Consider the following 22,416-nt stretch of genomic DNA (forward strand, 5'->3'; position numbering starts at 1 on the left):
CATTAAATTAACGTACTGATTATTTTCACCGTACGGTTAAAATAGTGTTTTAGGCTATTTTCACCGTATGTATTAGCCAATCAGAAGCCAGGATACTAACTGTGACGTATGTGCCATGTATCCAGACCATTAGAATTGGACCCGACATCATTTTCTTCCTGCGTGCAGACCAGTTTAAAAAAAAGAAAAAGTTTGCCGAGAACAAGGGAGGCCTCCCGAAAGCTCCTCTTTATAGCATTTCTTTCAATTTGTATTTTCACTTTGGACCTTTTGTCAGACGTTTATTTATTCAATTTGTCATCATATAGAACAAACCTTGATAGATTTGTGAAAGTCAAAAATTTCCTAATTTGACCATTGTTTTGATTCTCAGCCACCATTTTTATATGTGAGTTATTGAAAGGCAGTGCAAAGTAGTCCTATGGTTGTTTTTGTTTTGTTTTTTTCCTATTCGGGGTAGTTAAGGTACTAGGTTACATTTTTTGTTAGGAGCGAATATTTGGCATGATGAGCTTTCGGAAGGCCTCCCAAAGCTATAATAATACAGGCGGGATGGCGGAATCAGAACTGGTTACAGTTACCGATGAAGCTTTCCAATTTCGTGGTGGCGATGGGGTCTCGAACCCGCGACCTTTCTGGTACAACAACAACACCTGGCCGGGGAGGGCGTGGCTCTACTGTATGAGTATGAGCTATTCACAACTCGAGAAATAGTGATTTCAATCTCTATGTCTATCTTGAGCCGCTACCCCCGACTTCTTGAGGTCATGGGTTCAACACAGACAAACGCCGCGAAGTTTGTTAACTACCAAGATACCATTATCACCGTACGGTGAAAATAGTGTGTCAGGCTATTTTCACCGTACTGTGAAAATCGTCCACCAAAATATTACCCACACTATTATCACCGTACAGTGAATATAGTCTCCCACACTATTATCACCGTACACTGAATATAGCCTTCCACACCATTATCACCATACGGTAAATAGTGTGTCAGGCTATTTTCACCGTACGGTGAACATCATCCACCAAGATATGACCGTACGATGAAAATAGTCATCATCATCATCATTGCCTTTTTCACCCTGGGTCAGGGTATAGGCCACAGACAAACAGTTTCCATCCTTCTCTATCCTGAGCCAACTTTTTTATCTCATTCTAGGTCTTACCACTTCTCTGTATATCAGCTTCTTTAATTCTTCTCCATGTTCCTCGTGGCCTTCCTCTTGATCTTCTGCCCTGAGGGTTCCAGTCCAATACTTTCTTTGTTATAGTTGAGTCATTCTTTCTAAGCGTGTGTCCAATCCACCTCCATCGTCTTCTTCCTATATCCTCTCCCACTGGTTTCTGCTGTGTTCTTTTCCATACTTCTTCATTTTTTATTCTATCCATCCATTTTATTCTGAGTAGCTTACGCATACACCTGTTTACGAAAATCTGTACCCTCCTTATACATGCCTGTGATGCGTTCCAAGTTTCACATCCATACAGTAGGACAGACTTCACGTTTGAGTTGAAAAGTCTTAGCTTTAGTTGAAGGGAGATATCTTTAGTTCTCCAAACTCTGTTCAAAGATGTGAATGCAGCCTGTGCCTTTCCTATTCGTGCTTTCACCTCTGCTTCCGTGCCTCCATCCTTGTCAATTATACTTCCGAGATAGCAGAAAGTGTCTATATCTTCGAGTTCCTGATCTTTTACTTTGATCTGCTCCCTTTGACGCGTACCTATCCTCAAGACCTTTGACTTTGCAGGGTGAATTTTTAGACCAATTGATTCCGAGAGGCTGTTTATAATTGTGGTTTTTGCTTGCATCTGGTCCTGGGTGTGGGACAAAAGAGCCAATCATCTGCAAAATCCAGATCATCCAACTGTGTCCAGGGGGTCCACTGTATCCCATTTCTTCTCCCTTTGGAGGTTTCCTTCATTAGCCAATCAATGGCAAGGATGAACAGGAATGGTGAGAGCAAGCATCCTGCTTGACACCAGTCTTAATTTCAAAGCTGTCAGTAAGCTGATCTTCATGTACGACCCTGCAACTTGATCCTTCATACATTTCCTTAATGAGGTTTACTATCTTTTCAGGGAGTCCATAATGTGCCAGAATTTTCCACAATGTTGCTCTGTCAATACTGTCGAAAGCCTTCTCGTAATCCAGAAAGTTGACAATAAGAGGAGAGTTCCATTCTATAGACTGTTCTACTATGACTGCAGAGAGGCAATCTGGTCGGTGGTTGAACGGTTTTTTCCGAAAACCTGCCTGTTCGTCCCGCAGTTTAGCATCTGTTGCATTCTTAATTCTCTCTAAAATAATACGGTTGAAAACCTTTCCTGGGATAGAAAGAAGAGTGATGCCTCGATAATTATTACAATTACTGAGGTCCCCTTTCTTTGGAAGCTTGATAAGATGTCCTTCCTTCCAATCCTTTGGGAATATCCCGTCATTCCAGATTCTCTCAAATAGTGGGTGCAGGGCCTCAGCATTTCTTTCCGCATCAACTTTTAGAGCCTCCGGTGGAATCTGGTCCTGGTCCAGCAGCTTTCCCCCTTTTCATTTTGTTAATGGCACCCACAATCTCTGCTATCGATGGTGGATCACAGCTAATTGGTAGCTCATTCCTTGCAGGCAAAATTTCTGCTGGTTGTCTGGTGGTGGTCTGTTCAGAAGGCAGTTGAAATGTTCCCTCCATCGTTCAGATTGAGCCTCTTTTCCAAAAATAGTTTTCCCATCTTTGTCTTTGACTGGTACCTCTGGTTTCCCATATTTTCCAGCAAGTGTCTTGGTAGTTTGATAAAGGATCCTCATGTGTCCTCCAGTCGCTGCTGCTTCTGATTTCTCTGCAAGTCTGTTCATGAATGCTTCCTTGTCTTTCTTCACAGATCTTTTGACTTCCTTAGCTATGGCTCGATACTGCTCTTGTGCATCCAGTCTTGAAGCCCTTGTTCGGCTTGCATTCACTTGTTCCTTCCTTGTTCTCCTCTTTTCAATAAGGTCCAAGGTGGTTGGACTTATCCATTCTTTATGTTCCGATTTCTTTACCCCCAATACCTCGTGGCAAGTTGTTATGTAGACTTCCTTGATCTTTGCCCAATGTGACTCTACATCTATGTCCTCCTCGAGCTCAGTAAGAGTTGGAATCTATTACTCAATTGTAGTTTGAATTCCTCATTCTTTTCCCCATCAAGTGCATTCACCTCGAATTTTCTTTTGTATGTGATCTGGCCCCGTGCTTTCTGAGTCGGAGCTTAAGCTTTGCCAATAGCAGGTGGTGGTCTGATCCAACATCTGCCCCTCTCCGTACTGTCACATCTTCCAATGAACGTCTGAATCTACGAGAGATACAAAAATGATCAATCTGATTCTCTGTCACACCATCTGGTGAGACCCAAGTTGCTTTGTGGATCCTCTTATGGGGGAACACTGATCCTCCAATCACCAAACTGTTGAATGCACAGAAATTTGCAAATCTCTCTCCATTATCATTCATTTCTCCCATGCCATGACGTCCCATGATACCTTCATAGCCTACGTTATCCTGTCCCACTTTTGCATTAGCATCTCCCATCAATATGTTGATGTCTTTCCTTGGCAACTTGTCAATGACTTGTTGTAGCAGACCATAAAATGTATCTTTGTCCTCATCTGTTGCATCATTTGTTGGGGCGTAGATCTGTACAATGTTCATGCTGATCTTCTTACTCCGTGTTGTAAAGGACGCCATGATGATCCTTTCTCCGCATTGTTCCCATCCTCTCAGTGACTTCTGGGCAAACTTGCTTAGAATTATTCCTACTCCCTGTGTATGAATCCCGTCCCCTCTCCCTGAATATAAAATCTTCTCCCCAGACTTGAGGTGTTTCTGTCCGGATTGTATCCAGTGGGTTTCGCTTACTCCAAGTATATGCAGCCTGTATCTTCTCATCTCAGTCACAACTTGAGAGCTTTTTCCTGCTTCATACATGGTGTGAACGTTCCACGACGCAATTCGAAGCTGCTTGTTTGGCGAAGACGTCATCGGGTCAGCAGAGTCCTTTCGGCTTTGTCTGTGTCCTTCATAAATTCTGTAATTCCAGAAACTCTTCGGTCGCCCAAGCTAAAAAAAGGATTTAGTTTGTCTGTCTGTGTTTCTGTAACGGTTTGAGTTTAACGGAAAGGGTGTTAACCCTTTGCCAACCCCCAACCTGGAGGACCAGGTGACTCAAAGATGGGGAATCACACACCATTAGTCGCCTTTTACGACACGCTGGCTTGGCGTTGGGCTATTCTTGACCCTCTCAGTTGAGGGACCCCGGACACCACACGGGGTGATGAAAATAGTCACCCACACTATTATCACCGTACGGTGAAAATCGTCCACCAAGATATTACCGTACGGTGAAAAAAGTCTCCCACACTATTATCACTGTATGCTGAACATCGTCCACCAAAATATTACGGGAGGGTGAAAAAAGTCTCCCACGTATATCACCGTACGGTGAAAATCGTCCAACAAGATATGACCGTGCGGTGAAAATAGTCTCCCACACTATTATCACCGTGAGGTGAAAATCGTCCACCAAAATATTACGGGATGGTGAAAAAAGTCTCCCACAATATATCATTGTACGGTGAAAATCGTCCACCAAGATATTACCGTACGGTGAAAATAGTCTCCCACACTATTATCACCAAGATATTACCGTACGGTGAAAATAGTCAGCCCCACTATTATCACTGTACACTGAATATAGCCTTCCACACCATTATCACCGTACGGTGAAAATAGTGTGTCAGGCTATTTTCACCGCAAGATGAAAATCGTCTCCCACACTATTATCACCGTACGATGAATATAGCTTTCCACACCATTATAATGAATATATGTAGTTTCCCGCTCTATTATCATAATATAGCCTTCCACACCATTATCACCGTACGGTGAAAATCGTCCACCAAGATATTACCGTACGGTGAAAAAAGTCTCCCACACTATTATCACCGGACCCTGAAAATCGTCCACCAAAATATTACGGGACGGTGAAAAGTCTACCACTACCACACTATTATCACCGTACGGTGAAAATCGTCCACATAGATATTACGCGTACGGTGAAAAAGGTCTCCCACATTATTTTCACTGTACGGTGAAAATCGTCCACCAAAATATTACGGAACGGTGAAAAAAGTCTCCCACACTATTATCACCGTACGGTGATTCCGGTGAAAATCGTCTCCCACATTATTATCACCGTACGGTGAAAATCGTCCACCAAAATATTACGGCACGGTGAAAAGTCTCCCACACTATTATCACCGTACGGTGAAAATCGTCCCTCAAGATATTACGGTACGATGAACAAAATATCCCACACTATTAGGTACTTTGGTAAACGTCCATTTGGCCCTCCAGCAGGGAGCCGATAAATGGGCTAGTGGCTGTGACCCGATTTTTTGGACTTTTGAGTGATGGGTCTCAGAAAAAGTTCCATAGATTTTTTGTTTATGGATGGATTTTAATGATTGATGTCTTATTTTCTTCAGGAGAAATTACTCTATCGTTTGGTGTAGTTTATTTTAAAATCAATGACAATTTAGTATAACTTTTGATTATGGATAAAATAGGGTATAATTTAGCTTTGGATAATTAAAAGATTAGAAATTGGTAAATCAAAATTTCATGCTGGCACGTTAATTTAACGCTGTGATTATCCCCAGACACCTGTCTGGGGATAATGAAAATTCGTTATACCCAGACACCTGTCTGGGGATAACCAAAATTCGTTATCCCCAGACATATATTTGAAACTCCACTCCTTTAAACAATTATCCACATTCCAGAATATGGAATGTCTCCAAAATGCACATAGAAATAAGGAGAGTTAATAAAATATCTATAAAAACATAAAATTAACCAACATGAAATCAGTTGTTACTACATATATACACAATATGCGTCGACTTCGAAGTGGGTGTCATGGCCGAATGGTTTAGTCGTCTGCCCTGGATGTTTTACCTGAATCGACGTTGTGGGTTCGAATCCTGGTTCCGCCACTTTTTTTTTTTTTTTTTTTAAATTCCGTCTTCTTTTCTTTTTTTTTTTTTTTTGTGCGAGTCCATTCTTTTCTCTTTCTTGTTTGACATTTTGTTCCGTTTCTGAGCATGAATTTCTTAAAATTGTTTTTATTTAAAAAAAAATTATTGTTTGTTTTTTTCTCCTCGCTCTCTGAATATTTCTATTTGTTTGCTTTTTAATTATTTATTCTTTTTAGACAATTTTTGAGATCGGAGGGGATGAATATGACAATTTGCTAGAAACTAGAAAGGAACTGAGAGAGAGAGAGAAAGAGAGAGAGAGAGAGAGAGAGAGAGAGAGAGAGAGAGAGAGAGAGAGAGAGAGAGAGAGGGGGGGGGGGGGGTTAAAAAAAAAAAAAAGAGGTGGGGGGATGGATGGGACATTTATCCCCTGCACCGTTCTGCAAAAAGAAGACGGAATGTAAAAAAAAAAAATAAAATAAAAAAAAAGTGGCGGAACAGGATTTGAACCCGCAACGTCGATTCTGGTAAAACTTCCAGGGCAGACGACTAAACCCTTCGGCCATGACACCCACTTCAAAGTCGACGCATATTGTGTATATTATCATCGTACGGTGAAAGGCTGTCATTATTCCCAGACGCCTGTCTGGGGATAATAAAAATTCGTTATCCCCAGACAGGTGTCTGGGGATAACCAATTTTTGTTATCCCCAGACACCTGTCTGAGGATACTATCCCCAGACGCATGTAGCAAGTGGGCAGAAAGATTTTATGCAAAATGCCAAACTAGGCGTGAAAAATACCAAATATTCTGGAAAAAATACTAGTGGTTGTGTCCCAAAACAGTTAATATATCAAGTGATATTTAACACAAGATGAAAGTAAATAGTGATCAAATGTCAAATCCAGCTCTTTTAAAAAAAAATATTTTAAAGCAAATGGATCAATGAAATTTCTTTTGTTACTTTGATCTTAAAACGTCAAACTGGCAATTCGACTTTTTATTTTCAACCAGGAAGAAAATTGTTAATCATCAAATCTGTTCATAGTCCACCAACCATTTAAATTTTCATTACCAACCTACCTGTTAACTTTATTGATCATCTCTTGTTTCTATAATTTGCTCATTCTGGCCACAATTTTGGGACGACCGGGAATAATTTTTATGTCGCGGACAAATTCCAGGCCATGGTGTTGTTCGCCCCAAAGCCCAAAACCCACATCTGTTATTTTCCTGTCTGCTTCGCACAAGACAATACAATTTAGTATCACACGTCCACAAAACTAGATCCAACAACATATTTTTATTCGAATCAGAGATGAAAATAACTACCAAAACAAGGAAGCAAAAATGGTGGAAATATGTTGAGCTCATATATGAATTTAAAATATTCCGATAGCGGTGTGGATAGGCAGCTCAGTGGGTAAGGCCACCTTTCATTTTACTCCTTTTAGCTGCACAGATTCGACCCAGTCGCGGACGAATTCCTAGGCCATGGTGTTGTTCGCCCCAAAGCCCAAAACCCACACCTGTTATTTTCCTGTCTGCTTCGCACAAGACAATACAATTTAGTATCACACGTCCACAAAACTAGATCCAACAACATATTTTTATTCAATCAGAGATGAAAATAACTACCAAAACAAGGAAGCAAAAATGGTGGAAATATGTTGAGCTCATATATGAATTTAAAATATTCCGATAGCGGTGTGGATAGGCAGCTCAGTGGGTAAGGCCACCTTTCATTTTATTCCTTTTAGCTGCACAGATTCGACCCAGTCGCGACACCCCCCCCACCCACTAATTTTTTTTTTTTTTTTAACTTTTCTTTCCATCCCCCCCCCCCCCCCCCCACTAATTTTTTTTTTTTTTTACTTTTCTTTCTATCTTCCCAATTGATTTTCATTGTTTTCACTTTTGTTCCGAATTCCGAGCAAGAGTTTTTTTTAATCAGTTGAATTTTTATTTCTCCGATAATACTATTTCATTATTTAATTTGCTCTCGATCTATTATTGTTTTTTTGTTTTGGTCAATGATAATAATAATAATAATAATAATAATAATAATAATTTAATATTTGTTATTTTATTAATTACTATTACCATCATAATCATTATTATATTATTATCAATAATAGTATTATTTTTATTATTAATACTCTTATTATCATACTATTACTATTATTATTATTATTATTATTATTATTTTATTATTATTTATATTATTATTATTATTGTTAACACTATTCCCTGCTCCGAGGGAAATCTCTCTTTTTCTTTTTTTTTTTATATTTTGACCTAAACCTTAGAGTTTTTTGTTTGCTAAACCTTTATGTGTAAATGTTCCGTTTCTGAGCATGAATTTCTTAAATTGTTTTTATTTTTAAAACAATTATTGTTTTTATTTTTAAAACAATTATTGTTTTTTTTTTCTCCTCTATCTGACCATTTGGTCGCTCTCAGAATATTTCTGTTTGTTTGCTTTTTAATTATTTATTCTTTTTAGACACTATTTGAGATCGGAGTGGGGACGAATATATTTGCTAGAAACTAGAAAAAAACAAGAGAGAGAGAGAGAGAGAGAGAGAGAGAGTTTAATAATAAAAAAAAGAGGTGGGGGGGAGAATGGATGGGACATTTATCCCTTTCAACGTTCTGTAAAAAGAAGACGGAATTTAAAAAAAAAAAAAAAAAAAAAAAAAAAAAGTGACGTTACCAGGATTCGAACCCACAACGTCGATTATGGTCAAACTTCCAGGGCAGACGACTAAACCATTCGGCCATGACACCTACTTCGAAGTCGACGCATATTGTGTATATGTAGTAACAACTGATTTCAATGTTGGTTAATTTTATGTTTTTATAGATATTTTATTAACTTTCCTTATTTCTATGTGACTATGTGCATCTGGAAACATTCCATATTCTGGAATGTGGATAATTGTTTAAAAGAGCGGAGTTTCAAATATGGGTCTGGGGATAATAAAAATTCGTTATCCCCAGACGGGTGTCTGGGGATAACAAATTTTTATTATCCCCAGACAGTGACAGTACCAGACAGGTGTCTGGGGATAATCACAGCGACGGTGAAAATAGCGGCTTCCTTAAATTAAACGGCCTAAAACTAAAAGTAAAAGTGTAATTTAGGAATCAAACTTCCAAACATAGCCATTGCCGAGTGATTTGAAGTGCACATATTCTACCGGTAAAACTTCCACTATAATACCCTTAAATGTGGAATAAAATGTACATCTGTTTTTATTCCCTACTGACTTGTTACTTCATTCTCGAACCTTACCTTCCGGGAACTCTGCTGTTTTTCTTCCAAAACCCCGATTTGCCGTCTCTTGAGGCCCCTGAGCTTAGAGAAGCCATGCCGAAGCAAGAAGTCTAATATCTGAAATAATTGAGTCGTTTGTAGTCTACATATTTCTAAAATGTATAAACATTTGAATCGAAAATAAGCTTAGAGCGACAAACTATCAACACTAGAAAAGTGCTTCCACTTGCTTGTTGATGTCAACAATCAACATGGCCGGGTGTGTCTCTGCGCATGTGTCGTAGAAAAACAAAACAAACAACAACACTCATACTTCCTTTTCCCCAAAAAAAAGTAAAATCCAAACGCCAAAACGAAAAGGCAGATTTTTGGTAAATGAATATGGCTGCGCTGTCTCTATGGACGCTTGCCGTGAATATGTGTGTTACTTCGAGTGTGTCAGACTGTTTCTAGTATCCAGTTAGTAATTTATTTCCATAAATCTCTGTCCAGTGCAAGTGTTGTTAGCTTTTGAATGTTATTATGTGTCTTAATGTGCTGAGGATGTTTCCTTGTGCCTTGTGTTGTTGAAATCAATTCTTCGGCTGTTGTTTCTTAATAGGCTAAATATTTTTTGATATTTTTTTTTAATCTGTGAAATACCCGCTGAGAAGATTATTAGGGTGGTACCGCACTAGGACAGGACTGTCCCTGGACGAGTTTGTCCTAACCCACTGAAGAAAATTCTATTCAAAACAGGAACCGCACTAGGACAGGACTGTCCCAGGACACATCTCGCACATCGCTTGCGCAAATGCACTATCAAAATGGATGAAATAGAGGTTGCATATTTCTGTGCTTTACTACGTAGAAATAAAAAAAGACAAATGGAAAGAAAAACAATATTGGGTGCATCCCAAGGCAAACATACACAGGCAGTTTCTCTCGCGTATTGCTGACTGCGGTGTAGGCCATCCGGTATTGCGTGTTCATTACGTGGCTGTATGTGTGTGTGTAGCGCGAGATTCAATATGCTATTCATTCAAGAGTTCCATGCTCATCGTGTTGCGTCTGTTTGTTTTAAACAATTAAAGTTTAATTCATGGATTACCATCATAGATGTGGATTATAATATTGTGTTCAAGTACAAGTCTTCAAACCACTTCGGATTAGTTCTACATTAATACTTTGTTCGATTTATTTATTAATTGTAAACAGGAATAATGGCATTGTGATTCGTTCGCTTGTTTCACTAGGCCAATGCATTCTTTATGAACAGTAATGACGTGGTGCCTGTGATTATGTGTCGGTTCAAGATTTGATTGACCAGTGTGTTGCTTTGTTTTAGTTTTAAATTGGTTCTCTCGTATAAATTATTGGACATACATCGAATTATTTGTTTTTAAAAAGTTTTAAATAACTAATAATAACAAATCTACTTTTCAAGTCATAGCCATTCAGATACATTTCTTTATCCTCATCTATATCCTTATCCAGACTTGGGGATGATATCTAGTGATAGAAGTAATATAATAGTATGAATAAGATATTACAATATCTTAACAGCTTGTGGATCATTGTTTAATAAATTCTTTCATTGAAATGTAACTACTGAGTGCCGGATTCAAGCGCAGATTATATTTTGTAGTTTTTTTGTTTTTTGTTGTTGTTGTTTTTTTTTTAATTTTAAAGTAAATAATAATAATAATAATAATAATAATAATAATAATAATAATAAATGGCATTTATATAGCGCTTTACCCCGTTGTCACAGGCTCTAAGCGCTTTACAGTTATATAAAACAAAACATATTACAGTGAGACAAGTGTGAAGGAAACGTGATACGAATTCAATTTAACAACAACAAAATATGAAAATAATATTGCAACATTATGACGTAAAAAGATAAAACTTTAAGCGAGATTTGAACGTTGTCAACGAATCCGAGCATCTCACGTGTGACGGGAGAGAGTTCCAACAATTGGGGGCCGAAAATTGAAAAGACTGTTCATCTTTTTTACGCAATGGCTTAGGTTTGACAAGGATTGATTGGTCATTGCTTGACCTCAAGTTTCTATTGGGGACATATATGTTTAGAAGGTCTTTAATATAGGAGGGACTGTTCGTGCTCAGGGATTTGTAGACAACAGTACAAATCTTATAGGCAACTCTTCTTTCAACAGGAAGCCAATGTAACTCACGGAGAAGAAGAGTTGCTGACGGGTATTTTTTGTTATTGCGTACAATGAGCCTGGCTGCGTTATTTTGAGCAACCTGAAGTTTGCTAATGTTGTCTTTAGCTAAATTCGCCCAAAGAGAGTTACAATAGTCCAATTTAGATAAAACCAGGGAATTAATTAAAAGCTCTGCTATATGCTTCGGTATTAAATTACGAATTTTGCTTATTTTTTTCATTTCTATGTACATAGATTGTATGGTGTTATTCACCTGGCTTGTCATGGAAAGATCTTTATCAATGATGACGCCAAGGTTTTTTTGCTTTATTTGAAAATTCTATTGTGCTATTTCCGAGAATAATAGGTGATTTATTTGCCTGTTTAAGGATACTCGGCCTTCCACACATTAAAATCTCAGTTTTACTATCATTTAATTTTAACTTATTGTGGTACATCCAAGATTTAATCTCATTAAAACAGCTCGTAATTCGTTGTATTAAGAACTGTAAATTACTAAGGGGTGCTGAATCATATATTTGCGTATCATCTGCATAAAAATGATAACTCAGATTGAATCTGGATATCACACTAGAAAGGGGCTGCATATATACAGTAAAAAGGACAGGGCCAAGAACAGAGCCTTGTGGCACTCCAAAATTTAGTAAAACTTGTTCTGACTGAACACCATTCACCACGACAGTCTGCCATCGATCCTGTAAATATGATGTAAACCATTTAAGGGCAATTCCTTTTACGCCGAACGTATTTTCTAGTCTTCTTAACAAAATGTCATGGTCAATGGTGTCAAAGGCAGCTGAAAGATCTAAAAGGCATAATACATTGATATTGTTAGCATCAGCATTACATAACAAGTCATTAAAGATTTTAAGAAGCGCCGTTTCAGTACTGTGTTGATGTTTGTAGGCTGACTGAAAGGGTTGTTCCAAACTATTGTTCTTAAGATGAGATGTTAATTGTGTAAAGACACGGATAATGACGAGAAAGTGTTTTGTGTTCGGTTGCAAAGGCGGCTATGCAAGTTGTCCTAAAAAGTGACTGTGTATGGATTTCCACATGATCCTGATGAAAGGCTTAAATTGATTAGGAGCTTGCCGAATGAAAATATAACCATTGAGCAGGTGACGGAATACATGGGTGTGTGTGTGAAATCCATTTTAACAAATCTGACCCTATGAAAAAAGCCGGGAAGTATATGATACCTATAGTTCCCCCTTCACGATTTTGTAAAATAGATGAGAACGACGACTTTGATGAAACAATTTGTTCTAAAGTTCCACCCTCTTGTTGTCCAACACCCAAATCAAAATTAAGGTCAACTGTTAAATCTTCTGCAGCCTCTAGGGCAGTACATGTAGATGAATTTGAAACATACAAAGATAGGTATGCTTTTAAATCTGACACTTTTAAATGTGATGTTGAGGAATTATTTAGAGAACGGGGAGGTACGCTGGCATGGGGTAAAGATGACACCTCTTTTGTTTATTTGAGTGAAAAAAGGAATGGACCAATTAATGAGTGTACCGTGTATTTCACAATAATAGTTGATTGTGATCGTATTATCGCGGTGAAGTATGAAGCCTATCAAGAAGTTAGACGTATATGTAATGCTGCGTTGAATAAGGATACGTTGACAGACTGGACTCAATTGAATGAGTTAGTTCGCTATATATTTGCACCATCAGATAGTGATAAAGAAGACAAAAAATTCCCTTATGTTAAGCGACAAATTGAGTTATTGAATTCACAAAAAACAGCAGGATTTATGATGTTGATGATTTCTGCCAAGCGTTTTCTTGGTACACAATTTCGCGGTCATTGTATCAAAAATTAAGAGAGGTTCTACAGCTCCCTTCTGTCACAACTCTTCAGAGAATAACTAGAACAGCAAAAAACCTTGACAATGATACGTTGTTCAAAGCATTTTTTTTTTTGAAAACCAGGACGAAAGAGGCACAGGATGTGTTTTGATAATTGATGAAATATACGTCAAAGCTTCTCTCTCATACTCAGGTATTAAATCTTTAACAAAAATAATCTAAAATAATTACGCGCAATATTGGTTATGGCAATAACGTTCAGTCAAGGTTGAGAGAATAATGTTACAAAAAAAAAACAAGTCATAACTTATTTCGGAATACACAGGAATTGTAAAGTGATCTAATTACATAACATGACAAAACATAAAATAAGCGGCATCGTCTTCAAATTACCATTGTCAAAAATAAGTTTACATTTACATGTTGTTACATTGAGGATACTGATCGAGCTAAACTGCGATTGGGTCGCTGTGTTTTAATAAGATATAGTGGAAAGTTCTCTGGATATCCGAGCAGCCTATCATGAGGATAGCAAACAATTACTGCAGTCCAATTAGCGCCACAGAAACTGAGATAAACTTTGACCCTTTTAAATAAAATATTCTCTCAACGTTTACTGAAATTTATTGTCATGATCAACATAGTATGCCCGACATTAGAATTACACATTTGTGTCATGAAGAGAACACAATTGACTTAGCATTAATGCAATAGACAACCTTGCCTGAAATTAAACATTTTGGTCAGTAAAATCGAGTCTTACTGTAATAGATCAATTAATCTCTTTATTTTTAAATTATTATATTTATTTCCAAATAGGTGATGTGTTGTTTGGCTATGCAGCTGACCAAAAAGACAAACTAGCAAATACACTGTTGTGCATCATGCTGAAATGCTTATTTACTCACAAACGTTTTTTAGCTAGATTAATTCCATGCCATGCTTTGACTTCGGATTTTCAGTTTGAATGCCTTAAAACTGTTTTATTACAACTTAGTTCTTGTGGTGCTAATGTTATTAGCATCATATGTGACAACAACAACGTCAATCAATGCTGTTTTAGGAAATTCACTCCCTACTCACATGAAAAACCCTGGATAGTAAAATCACCAATCGACAATGACAAAACAATATTTCTAATGTATGACTCTGTGCATTTACTTAAAAACATCAGAAACAACTGGGTGACTGATAAATTGAAGCGTTTTCAATTTTCGGATTCTGGCAGAAAGAGAACTGCTTGTTGGGTCGACCTCGTGGAGCTTTACAATCACGAATCGAGAGGTATTGTAAAGCTCTCAAAATTAACTAAGTCATCGGTGTACCCTTCAAACATAGAAAAGCAAAAAGTGGGACTTGTTTTGAATGTTTTTAGTGAAGCAACCAGTGCATCTATGAAAACATCAGAGTCTAAAAATGAATCCTGGTTGTCTACTGCTTTATTTATTGATAAAGTTGTTTCTTTGTGGAAGGTATTAAATTGTCAAAGCATTCGGCATGTTAAACGCCAACAAGACGTTCACTCACTCATCGTAGATAATGCCTCCGATCAGAACGATGCCTTCTCTCTGTTAGGAAAGTGGGCATCCAACGAATATCTGCCTCAACCCCCGAGAGGACCAAGAATAAAATCCTTGACCAAAGACACAGCCAATGCCTTATCGTGGACTTGTGGTTGTTTGCGCGACCTTTGTAGTTATTTGTTAAATGACACTTGTCCATTCAAACATGACTATGTCTGTCTTGGATTTTACCAACAAGATGACTTAGAAAACCATTTTGGCCATTTTCGAATGGCTGCTGGTTGTAATTTTTCTGTAACAACTCGTGAGGTATTGCAAACTCCAAAATGATGCTCCGCTATTGCGAGCAGATCAATGTTTGTAATGATGATGGGCACCAATGTGACATTTGCAACAGCCGTTTGATAGACGCCGAACTTATATTTATTGATGACATGGCAACCATTGTTCACACTATAAGTCATGACGAAAAGTTGTCTTTATTGTATATTGCTGGATATGTTGCTTTTAAGTATGAGCATTTACGTGGTGAGAAAGATGAGTTTGATGGGGAGGTGACGTCTTACTTGGTAACACTTGACAGAGGAAACCTGCAGTATCCATCTGTGGATTGTTATAATCTGACACTACTGGCATATATTTACTTCATCAAAACACCTGTTCGACTATGCAGAGTAAAATTTGTAAATATTGTGAAACAATTTCCAGCAATGTTCCACTTGGATGTTGATGTTTCTAACGATCCACTAATGAGGTTATGCAACATATTCATGAAAAGGTTTAGCAAAGAGAACATAGGGGAATCGACAGAACAAGGAGAAAATAAAGAGAAAAGTTGTCAAGCTGTCCTCTCAGTCACAATGAGTAAGTACACGTTAAATATGCGGCCATGTGCCATTTATAGATACAATTTGTTTCCTTAATAGCACCATATGAACCCTGGTTTCTATCATCCTTCATTTTTTAAAACTCTCTTTTCTTTCTGTCTTTTTACTTCTTTTTAATCCTCTTTTTCAACCCCCCCCCCCCCCCACACACACACACATTCACACACTCGAAGAGAAGGAAAATGAGAAAGGAAGAGAGAGAGAGAGAGAGAGAGAGAGAGAGAGAGAGAGAGAGAGAGGGAGGGAGAGAGAGAGAGCGAGAGCGAGAGAGAGCGAGAGAGAGAGCGAGAGAGAGAGAGAGAGAGAGAGAGAGAGGGTGGGGGTGGGAGTGGCATGCTTTGACATATTTGACCTTTATGTATGACTTAAATAAAACTCATATCAATTATTTCATTTCATCCGTGAATCCATCAATTGCTGTATCTAACCCCCACGCACCGCTCTCTCTCTCTCTCTCTCTCTCTCTCTCTCTCTCTCTCTCTCTCTCTCATCATCATCATCATCACCATCGTCTTCGTCATCATCGCATCATCATCAATACCTTATTCAGCATTCCAAAATAATCTTGAGCATAGTTATCATCATCATCGTCAATTCCTCCCCCCCCCCCATTTAGTTGATTTAATGTTTTTTAATTAGCACATCCTCTGTAATAAGTAATTTGTATTGATTCTTGTCTAATTACAGTAATACGGTTATGTCAAAGACAGCTAGAAAGTATGTTTTGATTTTTGTTCTTTATAGTCAATCTGCTTGAAAATAACCCTCTCTCTCTCTCTCTCTCTCTCTCTCTCTCTCTCTCACTCTCTCTCTCTCTTTCTTTCTTTCTTTCTTTGTCTGTCTATCTGTGCGTGCGTGTATGTGTGTGTTTCTGTACGTCTGCCACGATCTCTTCCATCTATCTATATTCCTCACCTCTCTTTTACCCTTACTTCTCTTTGAAGACTTGACATTCTTAACATAATAAGTTGCGAAAGTAAATACAAAGACATTGTGCACTCTCTTATAGACCCCCCCCCCCCAACCCCAACACACAGACCATAATCAATTAATGCAGTTGCACCTAACACAATGCCGGGATTACGGTGATCCATGCTTGTAAATTTGATGTGTGTGGGCCGTGCAAAGCAATGGCCTACACACTCGGCTGTGGCGAGCGGGTGAATCTGCCAGCTGTGTGTATGCCCTGGTCCATCCTTTATTGACCCAAAGATTGCTCAAGGGTCAAATCCATAGACTATGGTGATCTCCGATCTTATCCTTAAATGTTTTTCTTGGAATCACCTCACTTTACCCAGGTGCAAATGAGTACCTATTTTCGCTGACGAAAGTAATCTTTGACAGGCAAGCGTCCTTTCAAGAGGATAATAGAGGGCATGCATGGCTCGGCGGTACGGTCTTTGCTTCGTACCCGAAAGGTACCAGGTTCGATCACTGCGCTGTGTGGCCTTGAGCAAGTCACCTCGCCCTAGCTTAATTTGAGGCGCTGTACTGCGGCTGACGCCTGGGTTATTCCAGTCTTACCTTGAAATAGACCCTCGAGAAAATGTTCCCCTATGGAATGAATAAAGGGAATTTTATTATTTTAAATCTTAAACTGTTATCTTTCTGCTCAACGTCACAGAAACATGGATAAGTTCCGGGTCTATAAGCTTATGAGGCAGGATGGCCGAGTGGTTAGCGCGTTGTACTCTGGACTTAGTGGTTCTGTGTGCGATTCCGACCGAAACCAATTTGTATTTTCCTAGAGCACGAAAATTTACTCCAATTACTCACTCCATTCAGGTGTAAGAGGGTACCTTTTTGTTTGCCACATGATCTTTTATGCCGAAACAGGGTCTGCGTTGTCTACTCAAGTCTAACTATATTTATATGAATAACTTAACAATGAATGAACGACGTCGGTCACCGTGTAGTAGTGTTAGTGTTTTATTAGGTATAGTACTGTTGTTGCTCTGGGCTTTTTTAGTCTGTGTTTTGATATGTTTATTATTCTGTCTCACTGTCTGTGTTGTTTTGATTTCTTTGAAATGTTTGAGTGTTTCTATCCATATTGATGTTATCAACTCTGTTAGCACATTAAGTTTGTCTCTTTTTACTGTTAATTTAATTTTATTTTTACTGTTTATGTATGGTATATTGTTGTGTTGTAGTGCGAAATGTGTATGTATAATTTCTTGTTTTGTTGAGTATTTAATTGTATATATGATGAGTACTGGTTTAGTTAGATGCAGTTTAGGATTAAATGATTTTGTTCATTTGTGATGTGTTGTTTGCATTGTGCACATGTTGTGTTCTTTGATGTTACTAGTAGGCTACTTTGTCAATCATTTTGTATGTTATGTCTTTTGCTTTTTCTGGTATGTTCTTTTTGTGTAGGTTGTGGAAGGCTCGAATGATGTTAGACTTGGATAATCCTGTTTCGTATGTTACGTGTATATTGTTCTGCGCTATGTTGAGTGTTTAGTATATTTGTTTGCTGGTATGATCTTTCCCTATTAGGTTGCTGTTGTTTGTAATTAATTTTCCACACATGTTGTAGAAATCTGGGGGCCGTGATCCGCCGAAATAGGAAAATGTGTGGTTCATTTTCGTAAATTTGATTAGTCGCGTCCTTAAGTAATATGTTCCTATTGGATATGTTCCTTTGTGTTGTATTATGTTGTCAGTGTATTTTAATCTTGCAGTTTGTAGTTTTATTTGGATGTCGTGTAACCCTACTCCTCCTATGTGTTTTGGTAGTGTTAGCGTCTTGTAGATGATGTTTTGTTCGGTTGTTTGGAGTATGTGTTTTTTTTATTGCGGTTTTAATCTGTTTTATTACTTTGTAAATTTTTTAAATTGATATATTATTTTTGGTATTATGTAGGTGTTTGCTATTTTAGCGCGTTCAAAGATCGATGTTTGTATTGATATTTATATATTTTCTTATTTGTGTTGTGTTGGATGTCTTTCCAGTCTTTGTCTCTGTTCTTGTTTGTTTTTCTGTATGTTATACCTAAAATCTTAATGTTTTCTACCCATTCTAAATTGGATTCCCTATCTTCATTATTTTTGATTTTTTAATATTGATTCTTGCCCCACTGCCCTCTCCGAAATGTATAAATTATTCTAATATTCTTTTGATGCATTTCTTGGAAAGAAAGTTGTGTCATCTGCTTAGGCTATCAGTTTTTTGTTGTTGACATGCCTTGGTTTACGATGACACAGCTCTCTGGTTTTTTAAATAAATTATTTCAACCCAGTTCCTAAAGTATTCTCCTATGTTATTTTCTAGTAGTGTTTTATGTATGTAACTGTGTGCTAGCCTGTCGAATACCTTTTCTTGGTCAATTGACAGTATGTGTGTTGTCGTGTTTGTTTGTAGGGTATATTCTGTGATGTCTCTTATGTTTTGTGTATTTTGTTCTATGTTTCTGCCTGGTATGGCGTATGTTTGTTCTGGGTGGATCAGTGTTGGGAGAAATGGTTTTATTTTTGTAGCACGTATTTTTGTCAGAATTTTGTAATCTGTATTTAATAATGAAATGGGTCGATAATCGTTCATGTTTGTGCTATTTTTATTTGTCTTCGGTATAAATGTAATGTATGAGATGTATTGTGATCTGCTAAGTCTTTTTTGTTTGTACGCTTCTTCTAAAACGGTTTTTAGAGCTGGACCGAGATGGGGGGGGGGGGGGGGGGGGGGGGGGGGAGAAGAATTGATAAAATTCGACGGTTAAATCGTAGGGGCAAGGGGTTTTGTTTTTGTTCATGTTATTGATTGTGTGTTTGATGTTTGCTAGAGATATATGTGTGTTTAATGTTTTTCGTTGGTCTTATGATAGTTTTTTTTGCGTGTTTTGTATATTCTTCTTCTATTTTTTGCATTTGATTGTTCATATTCGTAAAGTTTTGTGTAAAATTGGGTTTTGAATGTCTGTTTCGTCTGTTGTTGTGTTCCCTGACATGTCTATTATTTCTTTGATATTTGTTTGTTTGTTTTGTGTTTGCGTTTCTATGTTTTGTATTGATTGTTCTAGTGTAATGTTTGTTCTAGTTTGTCCTTAATTTGTAGCTACATCTAATTTTATATCCTTGCAGTCTCGTCTGTTCTATGTCGTCTAGTTTGACTCGAATGTCAAGTATTTGGTCATTGTCTAGATGTCCAATTTCTTCGCTTTCTAATATGTGTTTGTATTCTTTTTCTTTTTGCCTTAATTGTTTTTATATTGCCGCTGCTATTGCTATTGTCACTGTCTTTACTGTCATCTTTAATGTTTCCCACCATTCTAATACGTCGTTTTCTGGTAAGATATTAGTTTATTGTTGTAGGTTAATGTTCATGTAACTGGAATAGTATTTATTTTATAGTAGTGTATTTTTGAATTTCCAGTACGCACATTTATGTTTCTTTTTCTTTTGTGGTTGTCCAAATTGTGAATGCACTGCTTTGTGGTCTGTGAATGTTAATGTGCTTCCAATGTGTTTGTTTGTGTTGGTGTTATTGTTTTGTGGCTTAGTATTCTATCTAATCTTTTCCTACTGTTGTGTCCTGTTGTGAATGTCGTCTCTTTTCCCAGGGGTGATAATGTCCTATAGGCGTCTACTAAATTAATTTTTTGTAATATTTGTCTGACTTTTTCATTCTTTTTTATCTCCATGTCTCGTCTGTCGAGCTGTCATTTGGGTCTATGGTCGCGTTGAAATCTCCTGCAATTATTATTATTTTTGAGTGTTTGTTTCTTTCTATCCAGTCTGTTAGTATTGCATACAAATTTTCGTCATCGTTGTTTTTGGCTGGTCCATATATGTTGTATAGGTGATATTGTGCGTCCTGTTTTTGTATGTGTAAGAGGGTACCTGTCAAGCTGGGATAGTAATCTGCGTTAGACTATTGTCCTGTGCAAAGGTTTTCAAACAAATACGTTTATTGTCCGCTTCACGCTATTGAAATCGGGATAATTCCTGCACAAAGCTCTAAAGTCTCAGAAGGACTTACTTAAGGACAAAATATTTCCATTGAGAATTCCCGAAATAAATAACGATAAAGATAATTGATCCCACAAGTTACCGAATAGATGTCCGACCGGTTTTTATTTAGATACGTTACTGCTGTGTCACAAAGTGTGACACTTAAACTCTATTTATAAACATACGCTATTAAATTGCCGAAAATGGTTGTGTTGCTATGCATTCTGTACGTGGTTTGATCACATAGAATTATTTTTTGAATTGTTCTTGCTTTTTTATATTCAGAATTGAAATAAATAAATCAATTACACTGTGAAATTGAATGTTAGCTTCAGTTTAATATACGAAAACAGATAAAATGGACGTTTCAGGTTTCCCCTTTATCAACAAAAAAGGATTAATGAAACCAGGGACGGCTGGTAATAATGGGCAGGGTGGGCAAATACCAGCCTGTTTTTTCAAGTTATATGCTGTATTACCAGGTCCGAAATAATCAAATCTAAATTAGATAATTTCAAAAGTTACTACTTAAAATTGATACTTTGTACTGAAATCAATTTGTGTGTATTTTTGATAGATTGCGAATCACCATGCATCCCGTAATACATAAACCAGGATACGCTCCTGTTCTTTTTATCACCCCCCCCCCCCCCCAACCACTCCACTCCACTCCGCCCACATCGTCATCTCATCGTCACGTCGCCTGACGGTGATTTTGCTGTCTGGCCTCTCTAGTACTAGGTCGGGCTAATTCAAATGAGCCCACCTTATTAACCAGTGTACACTAAATAGAGATTTTGGCAAACGAACTTTTTCTTATTTATTGCCTTACTTGTGCTGGGAAGGTTCCAGTATTGAATTAAATTTATTAATTTACTAATATTATATCAATTTAGTATTAGTTTGTGTTGTTTTAATATATTTGTTTATCCATTTAAATTATTTCTTTTTTCTCCCCTCGTTTTCTTTAGTGTTTCTCAAAACTCATTTATTTAAATTGTTTTCTTATTTGTTTGTTGTTGTTGTTGTTGTTTTTTGTTGTTGTTTTTTAACAAATTAATTTGTTAATTCTTTTTTTTTTATTATTCTTAAAGTAATTACCGCTGTATTTTTATTGCCAGACTAAATATTTTTGCAAAACAATGTAATTTTCTATTGTATTCCCTCTAATAAAACAAAACACTTCTATTCAAAAGTCACGACTAAATAAATAAATAAAATACAACCACCATTTTGGTTTTCTCAACAATTGAATTAGTATACAAGAAATACTCTTCTGAGTAAGGAGATAGTTGAATTCTAAGTTATAGAGGAAATAAATACCTTTAAAGGAAGGGTGGGCAGATTCCGTACTTGCCCGTCCTGAAGCTAATACATACATAAGATGGTTCGCGATGAAGAGGCGGGAAGCAAGGGATTGGTTGGGTAAGGAGCAAAGATAACACGGTAATTATTGTGACGATAGTCAAACGAATACATGAGGAGAGATTGGTAACATTATTTTGTCTTAATTATATTGTATGAAGTATTGGCGAAAGCCTAATATTAAATAAACGTTGTTTTTGTTTGTCTTATTTTGACTATGGAACTGATACTGATACTTGTCATAGCAGACCTGCCTACTTTAGATAGGAAAATAAAAATCGTAGTTTTCAGGGCTAATAAAATCGTAGATATTTTAACTACCCTTTAAAAAAATCACCGGAATTTTCGTCTGTTTTGATAGATATCAAATTTTAAAAAACGAGAAAAAATAATTGGAATC

At 37.3% G+C, this 22,416-nt stretch overlaps 2 protein-coding genes across 6 annotated transcripts in view; both read right to left on the reverse strand.

Moving 5' to 3' along the window:
- The window catches only part of LOC144975196 (actin-related protein 8-like), a 407,315-nt gene extending 400,553 nt beyond the window's left edge, over nucleotides 1–6,762 (reverse strand). For 2 of the 3 annotated variants that reach the window (XM_078919028.1, XM_078919027.1), the window contains exon 1: nucleotides 6,627–6,762. The gene's annotated coding sequence lies outside the window, so the exon portion shown is untranslated. The remainder of the gene's footprint in view (nucleotides 1–6,626) is intronic. The other variant, XM_078919026.1, reaches the window with a different exon arrangement.
- LOC144975199 (TBC1 domain family member 22B-like) overlaps nucleotides 1–9,567 on the reverse strand; it is a 42,167-nt gene extending 32,600 nt beyond the window's left edge. Inside the window, exon 1 of one of the 3 annotated variants that reach the window (XM_078919032.1) lies at nucleotides 9,313–9,567. In XM_078919032.1, the coding sequence (XP_078775158.1) occupies nucleotides 9,313–9,389 (77 nt within the window). In that variant the 5' untranslated portion in view covers nucleotides 9,390–9,567. The remainder of the gene's footprint in view (nucleotides 1–9,312) is intronic. The other 2 variants (XM_078919034.1, XM_078919035.1) reach the window with 2 other exon arrangements.
- Nucleotides 9,568–22,416: the final 12,849 nt, after the last annotated feature.

The sequence above is a fragment of the Berghia stephanieae genome, chromosome 6 (assembly GCF_034508935.2).
Source record: "Berghia stephanieae isolate SIO BIC M18660-M18661 chromosome 6, UCSD_Bste_1.3, whole genome shotgun sequence".
In the NCBI taxonomy this organism is placed as follows: Eukaryota; Metazoa; Mollusca; class Gastropoda; order Nudibranchia; family Aeolidiidae; genus Berghia; species Berghia stephanieae.